Source organism: Motacilla alba, chromosome 26, assembly GCF_015832195.1.
Source record: "Motacilla alba alba isolate MOTALB_02 chromosome 26, Motacilla_alba_V1.0_pri, whole genome shotgun sequence".
Lineage (NCBI taxonomy): Eukaryota > Metazoa > Chordata > Aves > Passeriformes > Motacillidae > Motacilla > Motacilla alba.
In genome coordinates this window covers 3,532,312-3,554,894 of record NC_052041.1, presented here as the reverse complement: position 1 = coordinate 3,554,894, position 22,583 = coordinate 3,532,312, and the positions used below count along the sequence as shown (strand labels likewise).

The 22,583-nt window shown below is 52.9% G+C and overlaps 1 protein-coding gene across 16 annotated transcripts in view; it reads left to right on the top strand.

The window, feature by feature from the left end:
- Positions 1-13,921, top strand: part of NFASC (neurofascin) — a 73,265-nt gene extending 59,344 nt beyond the window's left edge. For 6 of the 16 annotated variants that reach the window (XM_038162192.1, XM_038162190.1, XM_038162189.1 and 3 more), the window contains 5 exons: positions 928-1,083; positions 6,575-6,706; positions 7,560-7,629; positions 10,950-10,961; positions 13,485-13,921. In XM_038162192.1, the coding sequence (XP_038018120.1) occupies positions 928-1,083; positions 6,575-6,706; positions 7,560-7,629; positions 10,950-10,961; positions 13,485-13,716 (602 nt within the window). In that variant the 3' untranslated portion in view covers positions 13,717-13,921. The remainder of the gene's footprint in view (positions 1-927; positions 1,084-6,574; positions 6,707-7,559; positions 7,630-10,949; positions 10,962-13,484) is intronic. The other 10 variants (XM_038162201.1, XM_038162199.1, XM_038162196.1 and 7 more) reach the window with 2 other exon arrangements.
- Positions 13,922-22,583: the final 8,662 nt, after the last annotated feature.

The following is a 22,583-nucleotide window of genomic DNA, read 5'->3' as shown; positions in this document are numbered from 1 at the left end:
CATTCCAGCTTCCCTTAGGAGATGACCTTGAATTGTCCTTGAAACGATTCCTTGTGCAAAACCAGTGCCTGGTCTCCAAAATTCCCATATTTCAGGATATGCATGAGCTTGCCAGGCCCTAAATCCCAAATATCCCAGCTCCCAACCCACCCCTAGTTTTTCCCAGTCACTGGGAAGCACAAGAAGCAAGCCAAGGTGCTGAATCCATGCAGCAGCATCAATCCCTTGGGATTCCCTCTTCAGGATTTGGCTGAGGAAGGAAATCTTGAAGATTTCAGCCCTTTCTGGACAGCTGTGGTAGCCCACCCCTTTTTGGTGGCATTTAAAGGAACAAAATCTCAAAGCCACAATTCTCAGTGGGTAACGACCCCAGCAGCTCCTTGTCCCCAGGGCAGTGACCCCAAACCAGCAGCTCCTTGGCTCAAGGAAAGATCCCAAGTAAGCAGCTCCTTGTCCCTGGAGCAGCATTATTCCAATTCAGTCTCAGGGATTTCACAGTGCCTTGCCTGCAGTATCACGACCTCAAACCAGCAGTTCCTTGACTCAGTACCGACCCCAAACCTGCAGCTCCCTGGCTCAGGAAATGACCCCAAACCTGCAGCTCCTTGGCTCAGGAAATGACCCCAAACAGCAGCTCCTTGGCTCAGGAAATGACCCCAAACCAGCAGCTCCTTGGCTCAGTACCGACCCTAAACTGTCAGCTCCTTGGCTTTGGTACCAACCCTAAACCAGCAGCTCCTTGTCTCAGTACCGACCCCAAACAGCAGCTCCTTGGCTCAGTACCGACCCCAAACAGCAGCTCCCTGCCCCAGGAGCCACGTCATTCCTGGCCAGCCCACAGGGCCAGCCCCGCGCCTGGGCCGCAGTGTCCCCGGTGTCCCCGCGGGGTGTCCGGGCGGGGTTTGATGTGCGGTTTCTGTTCCCCAGGTAACAAGACAGAGAAATCAATCCCCGTTAAGGCTCAGGGCCCGTCCTCGGTGCAGCTGGCGGATCTGACGCCGGGGATGATGTACAAGCTGTGGGTGTTCCCCATATGGTCCCACCCCAGCGAGCACTCGTACATTACCTTTACCACCAGCTCAGGTGAGACAGGCGTCGGCCGCGTGTCCCCAGAGTGTCCCCGGCGTGTCCCCAGCATGGCCCCGGCATGGCCCCACCATCCCCATGGTGCTTTGGCCATGGCTGCATGGAAATCCCTCATCCCACCGCCCACAACTCAGGGGTTGCTCGGTGTTGCATGGAGGACGAGAATCCCAGGAAAGGATGGAGATCCCTTTGGATGAGGATCTCTTTGGATGGGGATCCCTCAAGATGGAGATCCCTTTGGATAGTGATTCCTTTGGATGGGGATGCCTCAGGATGGGGATCCCTCGTGATGGGGATCCTTTGGATGGGGATCCCTCAGGATGGGGATCCCTCGTGATGGGGATCCTTTTGGATGGGGATCCTTTTGGATGGGGATCCTCAGGACGGGGATCCCTCATGGTGGGGATCCTTTTGGATGGGGATCCTCGGGATGGGGGATCCCTCATGGTGGGGATCCTTTGGATGGGGATCCTCAGGATGGGGATTCCTTGGAATGAAGGAAAGGGAGGAGAGCGCGTTCACGTTGTCACAGCCTCGGCTTGCGGCCCCTTCGTGCCCGTTGGGACTCGGGGGGACAATGAGGTGTCACTGACGGGATGCAGGATTGGGAGTGGGAATGAGGTGTTGGCACAAGAGTATCCCTAGGGGTTTCCATACTCCTGGGATGTTTCCTCTGGCACTTTGTGTGGAGTTTTCCAGGCTTTGTATCCGTGTGGTTTCCACATTTTCCTGGCTGTGGATTCCCCCGTTTCCCACCCGGCTCCAGACGCTCCCTCCTTTGTCCCACAGGAGCTTCGTACATTTGTAAATTCCGCCGCTCCCTCCCGACGATTCCCAGTAAATCCAAACAGCCCTAATTCCCTTTGTATCCACCCGGGGCTTTTCCAAAGGGATCTGTGCACAGCTCCTGTCAATTCCACTCTGCTGGAATTCCACGGAGCAGCAAATACTGGAGCAGCCTCCCTGACCGTGTTCTAGGCAGAGGTGGGGATTCCCAAGGAATTAAAATGGCTTTGCTCAGCTCCAGCTGTGGGATGGGAAGCTCTGGCAATTTCTGGGCTCTGCCGGGAATGGCAAAAGGAAAATGGGAATCTCAAAGAGAGAGAGCTGTGGGAACTGGGGAGCAGAGCTCCCCACACCCCCTGTGCGCGGCCGAAATTGTCAGAAAATCTGGAATATCATCCAGTAACTCCCTGGCAGGGACAGATGGCAGCTGCTGATTTTCCATGGAATTTACCTCGGAAAAGCCTCTGCCATCATTGAATCCCACCATTCCCTGGCACTGCCAAGGCCACCATGTCCCCAGGTGCCACATCCAGGTGGTTCTGGAGTGTCCAACCCTGCACAACGCTGACATTCCCCAGCTAGGGCTGCCCTCGGCTCTGTCCCCAGACTGCTCTGGGACGGAATTGATCCATGGCACGGCAGCCCCTGGAATATTCTGGTCCCATTAGAGCTGATTTTGGACCCAGATCCCTCCCAGCACAGCTTCAGTTTTGAGTTAAATCCCCAATTTTGTTTCTCTTTCCGGATCTTTCCGAGTCCGAAATCTCCGTCAGCTCCTGCCCTCCCGTGGGAGTTATCCCTATGGATAACGATTTTATCCCTCTGAATAATCATTTTATCCCTCTGGAAAACCAATCCCAACCTGGACCCGCCTCTTTTCCTTCCTCTCCTGCTTTTCCCCCCCTTTTGGATCCATGGGGTGATGGAGGCGACAGCAAGTGGCCGGGCATCATTAAAAAACCAGCAAAAAAAAGCACAATATCCTTGGCCAATTCCTGCTGGGAAGACTCTGCATATATTTTCCATAATTGAGAGGTTCCTACTGATATTTTCATGGAGAATAAGGGATGGAGCCACCTTTATCCCCAGGATTGAGGCTGGTGCTGACCTGAGCCCTGTGGGATGCACGGAGCTGTCGCCTTCCCTGCAGGAATAAACGCTCCACATCCATTTCTCTCCTGGCTGGATGCTGCTGACACAAGTGCCAGACCCCCACTGACAACCCCGTGGCATCAGGAATGCTTTGGATAAAAAGGAACCGAGCAGTTTTAGGGGTTTTGGGTTGGCTTTTTTTTTTTTCATGTCTTGTAAATCGTTGTTCTAAAGGTTTCTTCAGGCTGGGGGCAGATAAATAAGAAATATTCCCCTGCAGGAGGCTGAGTTCTGATTTCATTCTTGATTAACTGGCAGCTCGTTAAGCCAAAAAAATTCCTCCCAGGAGCAAAGGGCACTTGGAAACGACAAAAATAGAGGAGTAGAGAAGGAAGGCTGCTAAATTTTAAATAAATAAAGAAAGAAATGGGTTTCTCAGCTTGTCCAAACACTGGGAAGAGTGTCCAGGGAAGGGAATGGGGGTGGGGAAGGGTTTGCAGGGTCCTGAGGGAGCTGGGAAGGGTTTGGAGAATCCCGAGGGAGCTGGGAAGGGGCTCAGCCTGGAGCAAAGGAGGCTCAGGGGGAATTTCTGGCTCTGCACAACTCCCTGCCAGGAGGGCACAGCCGGGGGGGATTTGGGATCTTCTCCCAGGGAACAGGGACAGGAGGAGAGGGAACAGCCTCAGGCTGGGCTGGGGAGGCTCAGGCTGGAGATGAGCAGGAATTTCCTCATGGAAAGGGCTGGAAGGGGCTGCCCAGGGGGGTTTGGAGTGCCCGTCCCTGGAGGTGTCACCTGGAGGTGGCACTGAGTGCTCAGGGTGGGGATCGGGCACAGCCTGGACTCGATGATCCCCCAGGGATTTTCAACCCTCTGTGATCCTGGGATTCTGGGAATAGGATCACACAGGGCTCAAGCCAGAGGGGACTTTTCACACCCAAAGATTTCTTTTGCAATCCAAGAAAAAACCTCGGTGGAGCTGAGCTCTGCTCCTGGCACATCAGTGATGACTCTGAGCTAACGAATATTCTGCAGCAAAATTATCATTAATTATTTTTTTAAAAGGCTCTGCAGCTGCAATTCCAATCAGGACCTGTCGGATCCCGCAGCTGCTTTCCATTTTCCCTTGAGGATGGCCTCACCTTAAATCAAATCACAAAAATCCCCTGGGACAGCCACAGGCTTCAAACTTTCCTTCCTGACAGTCCATCGTTTACTCCAAATCCATCTTTGCAGGGACTTTGATTTGGTCCTCAAGTGTTGCTTTTTGGGGATGGATGGATTTATCCTCCTTTTTAAGGAAGGGTGGATTTATCCTCCTTTTTTAGGAAGGATGGGAATTTTTCCCTTACCTACAGGCAGTGCCCCCATCCTCCTGTGAGATCTCCTCGGGACTCGGGGTTTAAAATCCTCCCTCCTTTACAAACCCTGCTCCAACCCCCCCTCCACCTCTCAGGCTTCTCTGGAATTTCATATTTTGAAGATTTCCTTGTTTTTCCCTGGAAACATCCCATCGCTGTCCATGGAATTTTTCCATCTCCAGGCTTTCCAGCAGAGCTTCCTTCCCCTTCCCTTCCCCAGCACTCGGATTATTGAATCCATTTCTTTGTCGTCATCTCATTCTCTCCATCTAAATGCACATCCTTCAGGACTCTGGAATTCAGGCTGGGATCGAGGAAATGTGGGATTTGGCAGCATTGGAACCAAAGGAACCATCAGGCAGCTTCTTCCCCTCTTGGTGCTGCCCAAAATCCATAAAACATTCCGGGTTCAGCACCACTTCGTGACCAGAGATTCTCCTCTGTGTCATTCTCCTCTTTAATCCAAATTTCCTTGTCATGGTGCACCTGCAATTCCCCGCATTTCATCCTGAGGACAGCACTCCTTCTTGTGGGCTCAGTTCCAGTGGAACAAGCACAGTTTGTTTGTTTGGTCCCTGGAATTTTGTGGGTCAGGAATTTTTGCCAACCCAACCCATTTTTCCCTTCGCTGCCCCTCTTCCAAGATCCTTTCTCTCTGAACACATTAAGGGAGGGTTGACCCTGCTTTCTTTATCCCTCTTTTTCCTCGCCAGATTTTCAGGATCTTCAGGATTTTCAGGATCTCCTGCACACCTCCACTCCCAATCCCATCCCAGTCACCCTGGTTCTCCCACATTCCCACCAGGAACGCCTCGGTTTTCCCTCAGCTTGGATAAATCCAGCCTCTCCGCCCTGCTGAAGGTTATTTTCTCCTCTGCCTCGCTGAATTCCAAGGAGAGGCTGGAAAAGGCAGCCTTGGAGCTATTTTTAGGCCATGGATTTGTCTGTCTGACTGTGTGGGAGAGCTGTGAGGCGGGAGTCAGGGAATGGCAGGGAGGACACGGGAGCTGGAGGATGGGAACAGGCTTGGAATGAACCCTATAAACAGGCAGGAACCTTGGGAAGGTGCTGGAAGCAGGAATTTGCTCCAGGAGAAAGCACTTGGAGCTATCAGACCCCTCTACGCTCCAATTCATCCCAGTTCATCCCGGTTCATCCCAGTTCATCCCAGTTCAAGGCTGCCAATGAACCCTCTGGGCTCAGCAGTTCCCCAATCCACTGAGGCTGCCCAAAATCCGTGGACACCAGGGTTGGATCCATGGCATTCCTGTTGGCATTCCAAGGAGTTCCCACTTGTTCCCAGATCTTGGGGGGCTTCCACCAGGCCCCCCCCAGCCCTGAGACCCTCGGTCACCCCAGAGGCAGCAGGAGGTGAGTGGTGGTGGCAGAAGAGCCACCTCTGTCACCTCTGCAGGGACACCAGTTCATCCCAGTTCATCCCAGTTCATCCCAGTTCAAGGCTTCCAACGAACCCTCAGAACTCAGCAATTCCCTGATCCAGCAAGATTCCCTGGGCAGGAGGACTTGGGAATGTTCCTCTTGGATCTTCCTGCACCCAGGGCAGTTTTCAGAGGCAGCAAATTCCATCGAATCCCTTCCCCAGCTTCCTTCGCCTTTTTTTGCAATTCCCTTTTCCCAGGTTTTCCTTTCCATTGGGGCCCTTCGCTGTTTGTGGTTCCTGATAAAACTGATTTTATTTCCACCATAAAAGGAAAAAAAAAAAAAAAAGGAAAAAAAAATCACCAAAAAAATACCAAAAGCCCGCCAAAAAACACCCAACCCCCCCCAAAAAACAGAAAAAAACCCATCAAAAACATAAATAAAACAGCAAAACCAATCAAAACATTGGGAAAAAACCACCAAAAAACCCCACCAAAAAACTCCACAAAAAAAACCCCAAAAAACCACCAAGAAAATGCCACAAAAAAACACCAAAAAATCATCAATAAAGCATCAAAACCCACCAAGAAAACACCAGAAAAACCCACAAAAACCCACCCAAAAACCACCAATAAAACACCAGAAAAACCCATAAAAACCCACCCAAAAATCACCAATAAAGCACCAAAAATCCCCCAAGAAACCACCAAAAATGTCAAAAAACCACAAATCCCTGCGCTACGACTTCAACCACACACCCAGACACGCCCAAACCAAAGAAAATTCCCGAACCAGCGCCCTGAATTCCTCTTCCTCCATTCCCTGCACGGTTGGCTCCGTTCCTTAGGAATATTTTCCCCTTTTTCCGCAGCCTACACCAAGAACCAGGTGGACATCGCCACGCAGGGCTGGTTCATCGGCCTCATGTGCGCCATCGCCCTCCTGGTGCTCATCCTCCTCATCGTCTGCTTCATCAAGAGGAGCCGCGGCGGGAAGTATCCAGGTGAGGACTGGAATGGCCATTCCCAGGATTTCCATGGGTCTGGGATTGTTTGGGAACATCCAGTGGTGGGGAATATCCAGACGAGAGTGGGAATGGGAAATCCCAACGTTTAAAGGTGTTTAGCATAATCCAGTCCTGGGAATATCCAGGTGAGAGGTGGGAAAGGCCATTCCCAAAATTTAAACAAGTCCGGGAATCTTGGGGATCATCCAGTCCTGGGAAACAGCCAGGTGAGAGTGGGAATGGGCATTCCCAAGGGTTAAACAGGTCCGGGATCCTTGGGGATCATCCAGTCCTGGGAAACAGCCAGGTGAGAGTGGGAATGGGCATTCCCAAGGGTTAAACAGGACCAGGATCCTTGGGAATCATCCAGTCCTGGGAAACACCCAGGTGAGAGTGGGATTGGGCATTCCCAAGGGTTAAACAGGTCCAGGATCCTTGGGAATTATCCAGTCCTGGGAAACAGCCAAGTGAGAGTGGGAATGGGCATTCCCAAGGGTTGAATAGGTCCCGGATCCTTGGGAATCATCCAGTCCTGGGAAATAGCCAGGTGAGAGTGGGAATGGGCATTCCCAAGGGTTAAACAGCTCCAAGATCCTTGGGGATCATCCAGTCCTGGGAAACACCCAGGTGAGGGCAATCCCTTTGCAACCCTTTTTACACCCCTCACAAACCCTTTGTAACCCCTTTGTAACCCCTTTGTAACCCTTCCCAAGCTCTCCTTGGTGCTGTTTTCACCTCTCCGAGCTGTTCCCCCTCAGGGACCCCCCAGGACCCTTCCCCAGTTCCTCCCCATTCCCAAACCCTCCGATCCTTACTGGTTTAACTGGGGTGGGGCTCTGCTCCTTCGCAGTGCGGGACAACAAGGACGAGCACCTCAATCCCGAGGACAAGAACGTGGAGGATGGATCCTTCGACTACAGGTAGGGACCCCATGGAATGTCCGACCCCCCCATCAGCCCCTCCCCCACCATCACAGCCCCCTCCCCCACCCCGTGGTGCCACAAATTCCCCCGGAACGATCCCTGTCCCCCCTTTCCTCCTCCTGCCGCCTTCCCGCTGTAATTCCTGAAGGAAACGGCTCCTGAAATGCTGCCGGAGCCGCCAGGTTGTGGGGTTCCACCTCCTTTTCCTGGGATTCTGGAATCAGCGACCTTGGACAGCTCCCAGCAGGACTAAACCAACCTTAAGGGAACTTCTGACACATAAAATCCAAAAAAACACCCCCAAAAACGGAGTCTGTAGCAGCCTGAGGGTATTTCTGGAGTATCCTAAATGGGAAATGCCCAAAATTCCATCGGGATCAGGCTGGGCTGAGCTGAGATTCTGGGATCAGCTCCCTGGGACAGCTCCCACCAGGAGAAGAGAGACCTGAATGGAGCTTCTAACACGTAAAATCCAAAAAAATCACCCCAAAACTCCAGACTTTGTAGCAGCCTGAGGGTATTTCTGGAGTATCCTAAAGGAGAAGCGTCCAAAGTTCCATTGGGATCCAGCTGGGCAGAGCTGGGATTCTGGGATCAGCTCCCACCAGGAGCAGAACAACCTTAATAGAACTCCTGGCAAGTAAAACCCCCCAAAACACCCCAAAACCCCAAATTCTGCAGCAGCCTGAGGGCAGTTCTGCAGTCTCACCCCGCAGCTCGGCCCCTGTCCTTCCCATAAAGGAATATCCATGGGAGAAACACCCAAAGCTCTGTAGGGATCACCCCTGGCAGCAGGAAAGGGGAGTGATTTGGGGTCTGCCTGTGCTCCAGCCCCACGCCATCCTAAAAACCCCCCTGGGGGCTCCAGCAGGGATTCAGCTGGAACCTCTGTGACTGCCCCGGCTCCATCCCGCTCTTTGCGTGCAAATGTCACCCTTCAAGAGCAGCAGAGCCTTTTTCCCTCCAGGAAATCTCCCGGGATGTGTCAGAAAGGGACAGGAGCTTCCCAAGCATTCCCAGCTCTCCGTGATCCCCCGGGAGCAGGAGCAGGTCCTGCTGTCAGGGCTCACCTGGCAGCTGAAGGGATTTGGGACATTTTAATTTGAATTCCTTAAAGAATTAAAATTCCTTTTCCCACCTGAGCTGGAGCCAAAACCCAGCGGGAATTTTTCCTCCTCATTTAAACCAGCAGTTGATTGAATCCCGTGTTATTCCCAGCATGGGAAGAATGGGTTTGGGATTCAGGAAGGAATGGAATAAAAATGGATTCTGCCAGAGGATTTAGGGGAAATAAATGAACCAGAAACACAAATGGAACAGGACTAGGGTTCACATTTATTTCATCAGAGGCACAGAAACTCCATTTCAGAGGGATTTTTTTTTATTCCAGAGGATTCCATGAAGCTCTCCAGACTCCCAAAAAACATGGAATACAAGCAGGATGTTGCAGGGAAAAGCTGGCATTCCTCAGCGTCCTGAACAACACCCAGGGCCAACACCCTCCTCCCCTCCCTGCCACTCAGCATTCCAGGGGTGGCCAAAAATTCCACCTGTGAATTTTTGGGATGCTCCCTTCTCATTCCAGGCTGGGACAGGGAAAGCAGCAGAGGAGGAACGAGCCCAGCCCGGTCCTGCCGCAGGTTTTGGGGTCAGACCCATCCCTTCCCAAGGCAGGATTTTGTGGGGCACTCCTGGCACGGGGATGAGCCATAACCAGGACACAGCCTGGCCCCAAACGGTGATTCCAATCAGGATAGGGAGTCTCGTGCTTCCCAGACTTGTGGGGTGGTTTGTGGGGAGCCTGAACCCCCCATTCCCACAGGGATTCCCACAGGGATTCCCACAGGGATTCCCAGGCCGAGCTTCTGGCAGCATTCCTGGATTTCCCAGCTCTGTTTCTCCAGAGCCCACAGAGGGAGATCCAGCCACCCCCTCCTGGCCCCATCCACCATTCCCAAGGCAAATCCATGGCCAAGCACCTTCCCACTCCGAAGGGAATTCCAAACTCTTGGAATGGCTGGCAGAAATCCCCTGGCACCATCCAAGGGGTGTGTCCTCCCAGGCAAGGGGAAGGATTGGGATGAATCCTTCATCCTTCTGCTCAGCTGGAGCTCTGACTTTTATGGACAACCCCATTCCCAAAGTTTCCAAGGGAAAGGCAGGAGGATAATAAAACTCTGGGATGGATTCCATGGAGTTTTATGGGCTAAATAAAGGGGGGGAAAAACCCCAATCTAATAAGAACGACCAAAAAAAAAAACCTGCAACCCACAAACCCACCAACTTTGCCCCCTCCTCCTGAGGAACACCAGGATTCCTGGGAGAATTCCAGGAGGTTTCCCTCTGGGAGGCAGAAGGGAAGGTGAAGCCGGAGGCTGGAGCTGTTGGCTGGTTGAGCTCGGGGCTGGTTGCGGGGCCGGGCTCCGGGAGGGGCAGCATTTAGGATTTCAGGGAAGGGCAGGAATTGAGCCCATCCCGGCTCCCGCCCCCTCCTCCCCATGGCATGGCTGCTGTGCCCTCGTCACCCTCACGTCCCCAGCGCCCTGTGCATGCCACTCTCCACGCTCCTCATCCCGAGACCCCGTCACACCTCTCCGCTCCGATCCCAGGATAATGGTGCTCCCAAGCAGGGAAGCTCCTTCCCGAGCCAGGACCATTATCCATGGACAGCGTTCCATGCCAGTGCCGGTGCCTCATTATACCAAATGTTCTGTGCTGCCCCTGGGGAGGCAGCTGGAAACTCCGGGTGCCGGGACGGGGAAGCCGAGTGGATTTAGGCTCCAGATTCCCAGTCAGGATTTCCAGGAAAAGGGCACAGGTGACATGGTACAGGCAGTGCCACATGAGGAGGGGAGACCTCGGCAGGCAGCGAGAGGGGAGGACACAGAACTGTCCCAGGAGCCTCGTGAGGGAGGAAAGCTCTGGAAAAGCTCTGGGAAGGAGCAGGTTTATCCATAGGGCCATTCCAAGGAATCCCAGCAGGACGCTGGGGTGAACCCAGCCACCCTTGTCCTGCAGCGCGCGGCTCCCCAGAGCCACCACTGTCCCCTGGACACCACCCAGCCCTTCTTGGATGGCTCTTTCCATGCTGGGATGGCTTCCAAGGAGGCTGATCCCGCCTGGAACGGCTCTCCCGGCTCCATTTGGTATAACGAGGCGACAATTCCTGTTTTTTTTATTTTTTGGGTCGTAGCACTGCCCCTGTGAATGCAGAACCTCCTCATTTCTCTCTCTGATCAGGCTCTTTCTGCTTCTCTCTGTTTTATTCCCATTCCTTCTCCTCCTTTTCACCTGGTCTATCCACATGGACCGTGAAGGTCTCTTGAAAGGTAGGACCTCGTGCTGCCAGAAGTCCGGCACATTCCGCTTTTTTTGGAATTTTATTTTCCTTCCTTCCTTCCTTCCTCCCGTTGATTTCTTCACGGCCAAAACTCCCCCGTCCCCATTCCCACATCCCTGCCTAACACATTAAACAAGATCCCTCTAATTCCCGCTGCCATCGGCGCTTCCGGAGGCTCAGATCCTGCTTGGAATTGCTCCGTGGGCTGGGTGCACCCCCCAAATCCAGCCAGGCCCCTCAGCTCCAGCTGCTGATCCCTCCTGATGGAGCAGGATTGAACTTGGGAATGCACGTGGGATTTTTCAAGGGAAAAACTGTGGATTTTCAAGGGAAAACGGGATTTTCAAGGGAAAACTGGGCTTTTTCAAGGAAAAACTGTTGTTTTCCAAGAAAAAGTGTGTCCCAGGGGATGGGGACAAGGGACATGAGCCAAAACTGCTGGATCCTGTCCAACTGCCCACTCTTAGTCCTGAAAATCCTCCCCCCGACTCCAGCCTCCCCTTCTTCCTGATGATTTATGGGATTCAGGAGAGCCTTTCCCATGTGATTCCCATCTGGGCACTCCGGTTTCCTAACGCCTGGTTCAGCTGCGCTCCCAGAAATCCATTTTAACAGGGTTAGATCCCATCAGGAGCTGACGGAAAACCGCCGCTCCCTCCTAACGCGCTAACGGGATAAACGGTCCTGGAGAGAGGTAAAACCAGCAGGAATTCCCTGGGAATGCATTCCCGGCAGGAATTTGGTGCCGCAAACCCCGCCCGTTAGGGACGATCCAGCTCCAGATTCAGCTTGAGCTGCCGCCCAAAATTTGGGAAGGGGCGTTGGGAATCGAGGACCTGCGTTTTGCCGCTCTCTACTCCGTGTTTTTGGGGCTTTCTAACCAGTCCTGCTTCCTCACTGAATTATTCCTCCTTTTCCCTCAAAAAAAAAGCTGCTTCCAGAGCTAACAAATTGATGTTTTTGTTGCGATGCCAAGTTTACGGGAAGTCTGCAATATTGGGGTTGTGTTATGGAATTCCCGAAGCGCTGATCCAAGGAAGGGCACGGTGGGATCCTAAATTCCTCTCCCACTTCAGGGAGCTGATGGATCCCATGGAATGAGGCAGAATTAATCCCGTGGAATGAGGCAGAATAAATGCCTTGCCCTGCTCAAGAGCCCAAGCAAAGTGAAAAAAAAAATTCCTATATTTTCACCAATTTTAAGGAAAATAAAGGAATGGTTTTGAGCGAGCCTGGCAGATCCCAAGTTAAAAAAAAAAAAACAACTGGAAAAAGACAGGAGTGGATGTGGGAGGACAAATATTTCAGGAATATGACAGAATTTGCATGAACTAAGGAATTGTTGATATAAAAATTAATTTTTATATCAATTTAGAGCAATCCGCTCTCATCCTTCCCAAAATATCTCAATTTATGGGATACCAATCCCTGCCCTCCAAGGAAAAACAGCTTTTCCCCGGTTAGATTTTGGTGAAAAGGAATTCTTTTAAGTGCTATTTTTCCCTTTTGGGTCAAATTCTTTATTTTTAAGTGACCTGGCTTTTAGTGAAAGGGAGAAAAACCCAGACTGAGCAAGGAAAAATGCCCAGAAATAAACTGGGAAAGGGAAATTCCCAGGAGTTTTGGAAGCTGCACAAAACTTGGCATCCTAAAAGTGTCCCCTCGCAAGGCTCCCCATTGCATGTGGTTTTTCCCAAGGAAAAACTGTGGTTTCCAAGAAAATAACTGCATTTTTCCAAGGAAAAGCTGCATTTTTTTTCAAGGTAAAACCATGTTTTCCAAGAAAAAAATGTGTTTTTCCAAGGAAAAACAGTTTTCTCAAGGAAATCTGGGGACAAACCACTCAACCAGGTTACCAAGGGGGGACTAAAACACTGAGAAAGAAAAAAAATTCTAAGGGATGAATATTCCTGATGTTCATCCAGCCCCATTGATCCGAGTTTTGGGTGGAGTATTGAGGTTAAGAAATCTAGGGCAAGAAATCGAGGTTAAAAACCTGAGACTGAGAAACTGAGATTTAGAAATTGGGAGCGAGAAACTGAGAGTAATGAATTGAGGTTAAAAACCGGAGATTTAGAAACTGAGAGTAAGAAATTTGAGAGTAAGAAAGTGAGAGGAAGAAACTGAGAGGAAGAACTTGAGGGTAAAAAATTGAGCGTAAAAAATCAAGGTTAAGAAATTGAGGTTAAGAAATTGAGATTTAGAAATTATGATTAAGAAATTAAAGGGAGAGGAATCAAGACGAGGGAATAGAAGCTTAAGAAATTTGAGATGAGGAAAGTGAGGTTGAGAAATTCAATTTCCGAGCTGAAAAATCACAAAATTGGGTGTTCAGAGATCCCAACCACCTTCACCTCCCACACCCCCCAACACCCGGACAACCCCCCCATTACTCAGGGCTCTGCCGAGCCGCATTCCCGCTGCGGATTGATTTAGGATCTCCATCCCTCGGGGGAAGGTTTTCAGCCCCGTGTCTCAACCCTTGCCGTGTCTGTCTGTCTTCTGCTGCCAGCGATGAAGACAACAAACCTCTTCCCAACAGCCAGACCTCGCTGGACGGGACGATAAAGCAGCAGGAGAGCGACGACAGCTTGGTGGACTACGGAGAAGGGGGCGAGGGCCAGTTCAACGAGGACGGCTCCTTCATCGGCCAGTACACGGTCAAGAAGGACAAAGAGGAGACCGAGGGCAACGAGAGCTCCGAGGCCACGTCCCCCGTCAATGCCATTTATTCCTTGGCATAGCAGAAACGCCGGGAAAAACACCCACAGCCCGAGGGGTTCGGAGCGGCCGGGGGTTCCGCCGGCAGCCGCCGCCACCGCTGCCTCCGACAGGAAAGGGAATCGAGCAAAGACTGAAAAAACAAAACAAAACGAAACAAACAAAAAAAACAAAAAAAAAAATAGAGAAAAAAATTAAAAATAGCAAAAAAATACCAAAAAAAAAGGGGGAAAAAAAAGAAAAATATTCCAACCAACGAGGCAGCCCAGGCGGCCGCCGATGCCATTTATCCTTAGCAAACGAGCCAACGGCAAAGGACGCGCGGGGCGGGAGCCGGAGCGGGAATCGGGGCTGAGCTGGAGCGGCTGGAGGGGAGAAGATGCTCAAGCTGCTCCCCAGTTTTGGGGCTGCTCCCCAGTTTTGGGGTTGCTCCCCCATTTTGGGGCTGCTCCTCAGTGTCAGGGTTGCTCCTTATTTCGGGGCTGCTCCTCAGTTTTGGTGTTGCTCCCCAGTTTTGGGGTTGCTCCCCAGTTTTCAGGGCTGCTCCTCAGTTTTGGTGTTGCTCCCCAATGTTGGGGTTGCTCCCCAGTTTTGGGGCTGCCTCAGGGCCAGTCCGGAGGGGCCCCGTGTTGGGCTCGGCTCCCCGAGGCTTTTTTTGTTCTTTTAGGAGGGAGCTCCAACTTTTTGTGTTGAATTTTTCCAGGAAGGTTCTGGATCAGAGGGGAAGGGGGAAAGAAATCAAAGAATTTTGGGGAGGGAAGAGGGGTGAGAGGGGCCTGGGTAGAGCAAAGGCATGGCAGGAGGAAAGGGGTGGATTTTGGGGTGAAAACACCGGATTATTGAGCCGTCCATCCTCACGGCAGCACCTTGCCCATAACCTCTCCCAAAAAACCCTCCTTCCTGAAAAAGACCTATGCAGGGAAGAGCAGGTCCCCACCGCCTCCCTCAGCACCGGGATTCGTCCTTGCTGAGGCTGGGAAAACCCACAGGGAGCTCATCCCCCATTCCCACTGACCTCCGGAGCATCCCGGGAGGAGAAGAGGTTGTGGAGGAACTTTTGGGATTTGTGGAAGGACAGGGAAGAGCCTCTCCCCTGCCAAGCCCGGGGTAACAGCACTGCAGAAAAGCCTTTTTGGGTTTAATTTCACTTTGTAGGGATTTTGGGGGACGCCACCCCCCACCCCACGCCTGCTTTCTTCCCAAGGCAACTCCATTAATCCAATGTAGCAAAGAGGGCCTGGAAGCAGGAGCGGGATCAGAATAGGGTGAGGAGACCAGAATGATGAAGGAAAAAATAATCCAAGCAAGCTGCTGAGGATGGAAAAAATCCCCGCGATCAGGGGGAGGATTCCCTGAAGGATTCAGGGCCACGCCATGAGGAAGGAACACCGGACTGGAACCCACACCTCCACGGGCACCGGGATGAGCCGGACGGACGCTGTTTTCCCACCAAACTCCCTCCTCTTTTCTGACAGTGGCCTTTCCCCCCTCCAGCACTCAGCCAAGCCACCGTGGGACCCCCATCCCGCCTGGAGACTCCCAGGATTTCAGCGACCCCCCTGAGCGCTCCCTCACATGCCTTACACAGCTTGGGACTTGCCGGGGAGTCACTCCAAGGATGCTCTTCCCACTCCGCTTCTGCGCCCCCGACGGCCTCGGATCCGCCTGAGCAGCAGGAATGGGATACCTGGGAGCGTTCCCAGCTCTCCCAGCACGGATCAGGGTAGAAGGCAGGGATTCCTGATGGACTGCGTCCCGTGAATCCTCCCACCTCCTGCACTTTTGAAACCAAAGGTACCTTTGCGAAGAGAGAGAGAGAGAGAGAGAGAGAGATGGGGTTTCCTTCGGAAAAGATGGATTTTTGGATGGATTTTCCTTTTGTTTTTTGTGTTTTTTTTTCTTTTTTTTCTGAGGAGGATGGAGGTTTTTTGGATGGGATGCAACAGGATTCGTGCAGTTATTCTTTCTGCTCTGGAGACATGTCGGTGACAGGGATACTCCACTGCTACGGATTGTGAAGAGGGACTTTGCCACATCCCGATGGATCCCGGGAAGAGCCCAGACTGGGCCGACAGGAGAGATGGATGCAAATTAATCCAATGCAAATGCCTTCCTTAAAATAATAATTATCATTTATCTTGGTCGTCTTCTCTGATAGGTCAAACGTGGGGTGAAGATGGAGCTCGTGGGGTTGGATTTGGTGACCTTAAAAGGTCCCTTCCCACCCGAATTGTTCCATGAAACCAACGGCAAAGGAATTCCAGGGTTTAGGTCAGGGTCAAGAGGCAGAGCCCCCTCATAGAGCTGGGGGAGCTGTCCCAGGGATGTCCCTCATCTGTCACCCCCTGCCAGGACCCTCCAGCCGTGTCCCCTGGCAGGGACAGCCCCGTTGTGACCCTCAGTGTGGACACAGCCACGCCCCAATCCCAGTCCATCCACCCATCCCGTTCAGGATAGCAACTCCCAGAATTTCATCCAGCTTTAAGGCAAACACCCCGCCCAGGCCAAAGGTGACACCGCCCCGGGATGGGGACAATCCCATTCCCAAAGGTGATAGAACCCCTGGGATTGTTCCCAAAGGTGACACCGCCCCTGGGATGGGGACAGTCCCATTCCCAAAGGTGATAGAACCCCTGGGATTGTTCCCAAAGGTGACACCACCCCTGGGATGGGGACAGTCCCATTCCCAAAGGTGATAGAACCCCTGGGATTGTTCCCAAAGGTGACACCGCCCCTGGGATGGGGACAATCCCATTCCCAACTCCCAACTGAATTTGGGCAACTCCCATTTCCAAGCACCACTGGGAATGAGAAACAAATCCAGCCTCTGGATCTGGGATCTTCCCAGCATTCCCAGTCCTTGCTGCTGACAGGGACCACCAACACCTCCAAACCTTCGGGAATCAGGCCGGGATTGCTGGAAGTGGGTCAGTGTTGGGTGCCCATGATGTGCCATTCCCACGAAAACCCGTATTCCTGAACCACCTCATCCCTGAGGAAATCTCTCGGCATCACTTTGGAAAAAGGAATGGGAAGGAGCTGGACTCTGCCCAACCTTATCCCGAATTTCCTCATGGAATTCCCCAGGTTACTTTGAGTGATGAGAAGAGGGAGGAGATGCAGAGGTGGACAAACAACTCAGTGTAAGTTACTCACAGCCCTGTCTCAGCTCAGTGTGAAAATTACTCAGCATTTCTGAGGTTTAGCAAAAATTCTGACATTCCTTCAAAATCTCCCCCCTGGAGTTTCGGAACCCCAAGAAAATTCAGGTTAAAAGCTCATCCCGAGGTTCTCATCTCGTACTACACTGAGTAAAGTTTGAGGTTTGCACAGGGAGAAAAACCCTGACCCCAAACCTTCCACAGTGCTCACAGGGTGACCCCACAGCTCCCAAAAAACCAGACAGGGCTGGGATGAACCCACACCATGTCCCGGGAGCATCCTGGGAGCAGGAGATGGATGGATGGATGGATGGATGGATGGATGGATGGATGGATGGATGGATGGATGGATGGATGGAGGGATGATGGAGGGATGATGGATGGATGGATGGATGGATGGATGGATGGATGGATGGATGATGGAGGGATGGATGGATGGATGGATGGATGATGGATGGATGGAGGGATGATGGATGGATGATGGATGGATGGATGGAGGGATGGATGGATGGATGGATGGATGGATGGATGGATGGATGATGGATGGATGGATGATGGATGATGGATGGATGGATGGATGGATGATGGATGGATGATGGAGGGATGGATGGAGGGATGGATGGATGGATGGATGGATGGATGGATGGATGGATGGATGATGGATGGATGATGGAGGGATGGATGGATGGAGGGATGGATGGAGGGATGGATGGATGGATGATGGATGGATGATGGATGGATGGCGGAATGGATGGATGGATGATGGATGGATGGATGGATGGATGGATGGATGGATGGATGGATGGAGAATCCACACGAGGATTTGTGGTGCTGAGGGATCTTCCCCACCCTGATCCTGATCCCATTCCCTGGGAGCTGCTTGGTTGCTCCATCCTCTCTCCAGAGGGGATGTCCTGGTCACCTCCTGTCCTGATTCCTGTGGTGACCCCCCAGGGCTAGCAGGGATGCTCCCATTCCCACCACAGGGACACTGATCCCTCCCTGGAATCTGCACAACCTCTCTGGGGCAGGGAATACTTCCAGCTCTCCAGAAGAAAGAACCCTTTCTTCATCAAGAGTTTAAATTAGGACCCAACTTCTCATTCAGAAATAAAAAGGGAAGAGTCAGACCCAAAACTCCAGCATCACACCCCAAATTCCAGCACCAGACCCCAAATTCCAGAGCCACACCCCCAGTTCCAGCACCAAACCCCAAATTCCAGCAGTCTCAGGAGCTGAGCTCAACCCCAAATATGTAGATTTGTCCTGTTCCTACAACATTCCGAGCCAACTCCACATCCATGTCCTGGAGATGAATCCAGGCTCCATCTCAGTTCAGGGACCTCCCTGGCACCCAGCCCTGGGACAGCTGACAGGAACGCCAGGAATTCAGGATACGGGGACATCGCTGTTCTTCCCTGATCTGGAGGCTGCTCCCATTCTCCCTGAGGTGACGCCACAACTGGAGGCACAAAACCAGCGGGAAAAGCTGGAATTTTGGTCCAAACCCTGCTTGGAAATCCTGCTTGGAGAAACCCAACCCAACAGGACATGCTGTCCCTGCTGCCAGCATTGCCTTCCTGGAGGTGACAGATCCCAAACCCAGGTGTGATCAACGATCCGGGAGATCCAGGAGGCAGAAGGGCAGAGCTGGGCAGTGCCACCCAGGGCCACCACAGCGCTCGTTCTGGCCGTGCCACCACCTTTTCCTGGCACATCCCCACACCACCACCCATCCTGGCACATCCCAAACCCTCTCCTCATCGCACAGGTCCCAGCAGAGCCGCGAGTGCCACCTGCGACGTCACCTCCTTGGCCCAGGCTTTCCGTGTACCTGCAGCAACCAAGATTTCAGTTGAGCAATAAAAAAACCAAAACCTTATCAAGGAAAAAAAAAAACAAACAAAAAAAGACAAAAAAAAAAAAAAAGAGACACCTCCTATTTCTTGCACTAAAAGCTGTTTTATTAACGAGAGTAACGATGCTTTTCTGGTCCTCACAACGCCACCCACGGCATCAGTAGCGCCCCTCGCCCGTGTCTCCGTGTCCTCACCTCGGGGTTTGGTTGTTTGACGCTGTCTAAACCCCGTGCCGGACCCCCAAAATTCTGTGTCAACCCCCAAATTCCATGTCAAAACCTGAAATCCATGTCGAACCCCAAAACTCTATGTCAGACCTCCAAAACTCTATGTCAGACCTCCAAAACTCCATGTCAGACCTCCAAAACTCCATGTCGAACTCTTAAATTCCATGTCAAACCCTTAAATTCCATGTGAAACCTCCAAAATTCTGTGTCAGACCCACAAATTCCATGTCAAACGCCCGAAATTCTGTGTTAACCCCCCAAAATTCTGTCAGACCCCCAAATGTCCATGTCAACCCCTCAGAATTCCATGTCAATTCCAAAAATCCCGTGTTGACCCCCAGAATTTTATGTCAACCACCCAAAATCCCATGGCAACCCTCAAAATTCCATGGCAGACCCCCAAAATTCTATATCCACCCTCCAAATTCCATGTCAACCCTCCAAAATTTTGTCAACATCCCAAAATCCCATGTCAGACCCCCAAAATTCCATGTCAGACCCCCAAAATCCCATGTCAGACCCCCAGATCGGAATCCTCCCTCCAAAATATCATTTTAAATGTCTGTTCCTCCCTCTCACATCCGACAGGAAGTATTGTTTTGGGATTGCTTTGTTTTAATTTAATTTGTAAATATCTCGTGATCTATCCGTCCTCTCTGTCCAACCTCCCGGCTGGTCTCAAGTATCCTGTGTATTCATTTGCCTTTTTTTTAAAAGCAAAAAAAATAAAAACAGAAACAAAGGAGAAGAAAAAAGCCACCACCTTTGCGTTAACCCCACCTGTTCCAGTGAGAAATGTAAAGCTGAGGCTGTAAAAAATTCAGTTTCTGGCGAGATTTATGGACTAGAAGGGGAAAAAAAAGGGTTTAATTTAAGGACTTCTAAACCAACTGCATGAGAGATGACAGAAGGCCAAACTACTCAGATATCCTTTTTTTTTTTTTTTTTGGAATCACTATAAAAAAAGAAAAGACTGGATTTTTTTGTATAGAGAAAACACTAAACATATAATAAAACATGGTTCAAAACTCATGCTGAGCCTGAGAGTCATTCCCATCGAGTTCCAAGAGGGAAAAGCAGCAGAGCCTTGGTCCTTGGCATTCCCAAAATTCCCAGCCTGACCGGGAAAGGAAGATACTCTGGATCCCATCCTGAATCAGATGTTGGGTTTTTCCTGTCCTCGGCATTCCCAAAATTCCCTCCATGGCCAGGAAAGGTGGATGATCAGGTGAAGCTCTGGATCCTCTCCAGAACCAGAGCCTGGATTGTGCTGGCTCTCAGCATTCCCAAAATTCCCAACCTGACCAGGAAGGGAGGTTACTCAGGGAGCGGCGCTGAATCAGCTCTGGATCCTCTCCAGAACCAGAGCCTGGATTGTGGCTGTCCTCAGCATTCCCAAAATTCCCAGCCTAAACAGGAAAGGGATCAGCTGGATCAGCCCTGGATCCAATCCAGAACCAGAGCCTGGATTGTGCCTGTCCTCGGCATTCCCAAAATTCCCTCCCTGGCCAGGAGAGGAGGATGCTCGGGGGCAGCCCTGGATCCTCTCCAGCCCCATTTGCAGCCCCCAAACCCTCGGGAAGCACAGGGGGAGAAGCTCCCACAGCGCAGAAATTGTGGGATTGACCCCAGCCCCCCATTCCTGGCAGCCGAGCGCGGCTCCCGCCGGGATCCATCCCTCTCTCCCAGCCCTTCCTGCCCGAGGCTCCGGAGCGCTCCTGGCAGAGGCTCCCGGGGCGGAGAAGGGGCCGAAAGGAGGGGGAGCGGCGCAGTAATTTGGTTAATTGAGATGTAATTGCGGCGGGCCCGGCTAAGAGGATGAAGGGCTGAGTGCTTCCTGCTGCAGCGGGGGCTTCTCCCGCCCCTTCCCAGCATTTCCAGGAACAGCAGAGAGGGGGAAAAGCACTTTTTGCCCAGGAGAGACATTCCCAGCGCGATGGAGGCACCAGCCACGCTCTGTCCGTGCCCCAAGGAAGGATGGAATTGTAGAATTGTGGAATTGTGGAATTGTGGAATTGCGATTGGCTCCTGGTGCAGAAATTCCATCGGGGGTTCCTCCAATCCCCAGTTGCCCATTCCCGCTGCCCGCTGGAAGCACCAAGCCCAAGGTCTGAGCCTCTCCACGGGCTTCTTCCAGCATTCCCGCAGGGATTTTGTCCCTCCCGGAGCGGCGGCGGGACCGAGCTGATCCTCGGGATCGATCCGGCCCGACGTGCTCGGTGGCACTTTGATGGCCCAGCGGTGACACCCGCATCGTCCCCAACCTCTGGGGGGACAGGACCGGGCCGATGCCGGGTTCCTTCCTCCTCCTCCTCCGGGAGGCAGCTCCAGCCTGTTGCCCATTCCCACGGCTGAGTTTTCCCTGCTGGAGCTGGGAATATCCAAGGGATTCCTCAGAGCGGCCTTCCCTCCGAGTGCTGTCGCTGCTGTCCCGGTGCGTTGGCAGCACCGCTGTCCTTGTCACCTGCAGAGTGACCCTGGCGGAGCCCCGGGGCGGGGGACAAAGGGCAGGTCCCCCTCCCTCCTCTGGCACGGGGCTCATCTCCTGCCCTGGATTTCCCTCCATCCATCCATCCATCCTTCCATTCATTCTTTCTCGCCCCCAAACTGGGACAAACTGGGCGAGGGGAAGCGACACGCCACCCTCGGGCCCCCTCCTGCCGGCGCACAGCCCGGGCCGCGGGAGCTTCTCCAATCAATAGAGACACTAATGCCTTAATTACTTTTCTCTAATTGCAGCCCATTAACCTGCGGCCATCCTCGGCGCCCGCTGATCTCCCGGCACCATTAACAGGGCCGGGCTGGAGCTGGGAGGGGCCGGAGGGTCCCTCGTGAAGCCCCCCCAGCACGGGTACCCCTCACACTGGGGCAGCGCCGCGTCCCCCACACCTCGGGGGGGTCCCGGGGTGTCCCTGTCACCTCCCCTCGCGTCACTCCGCCGGCACGGAGCTCCCGAGAACGGCCGGGAAAGGCGCTGGGGGAGCCCCCTGGGGCAAACCTGAGCCCCTCGGGGGCAGCCGCGGCCAAAGGGGGCTCGGGCACACCCAAAAACCCGAGGGTGACCAAAAGGCGACCACGCCGTCACCTCCGCTCCGTCACTGGGAGGAATCCCCGTCCTCGCCTCGCGGAGGGTCGGGGACCACCCGCGCCAGCCCGACCATCCCAAAATCCGGCCGTGCAGCGATTTCCTCGGCGCGAATCCCATCCTTGACCGTGTAGGGACACAGAAACCCACGGATCCCCACGGGTGGACTGGATAATTACGGATCGATTGTGTAATCATGGGTATATTTAGGCACGGGGGGGGCACACGCCCGGACCCGCACAGGGATGGGGGTCCTGGGGCTGCTCCCACCCCACAGCGAGGGGCTTCGACCCCTCCAAGCCCCCGGCCCCACACCTGCTCCGGCCCCGAGGGGGCTCTGCCGGTGGGCGCAGCAGGCGGGCGAAGCTGCGAGATGAATTATACATCGTGACGATGATGATGATGATGATGATCCCGAGCCGCTCTGCCTGCCCGCCTGCTCCTTGCGCTGTGGCAAGCGAGGTAAAAGCAGGGAGGGGGAGGAAAAAAAAAATAAATAAATTAAAACCCCAACAATTCCCCGTCTCCAGGGAGCGGCGTGGTGGTTGGCAGCGAGCG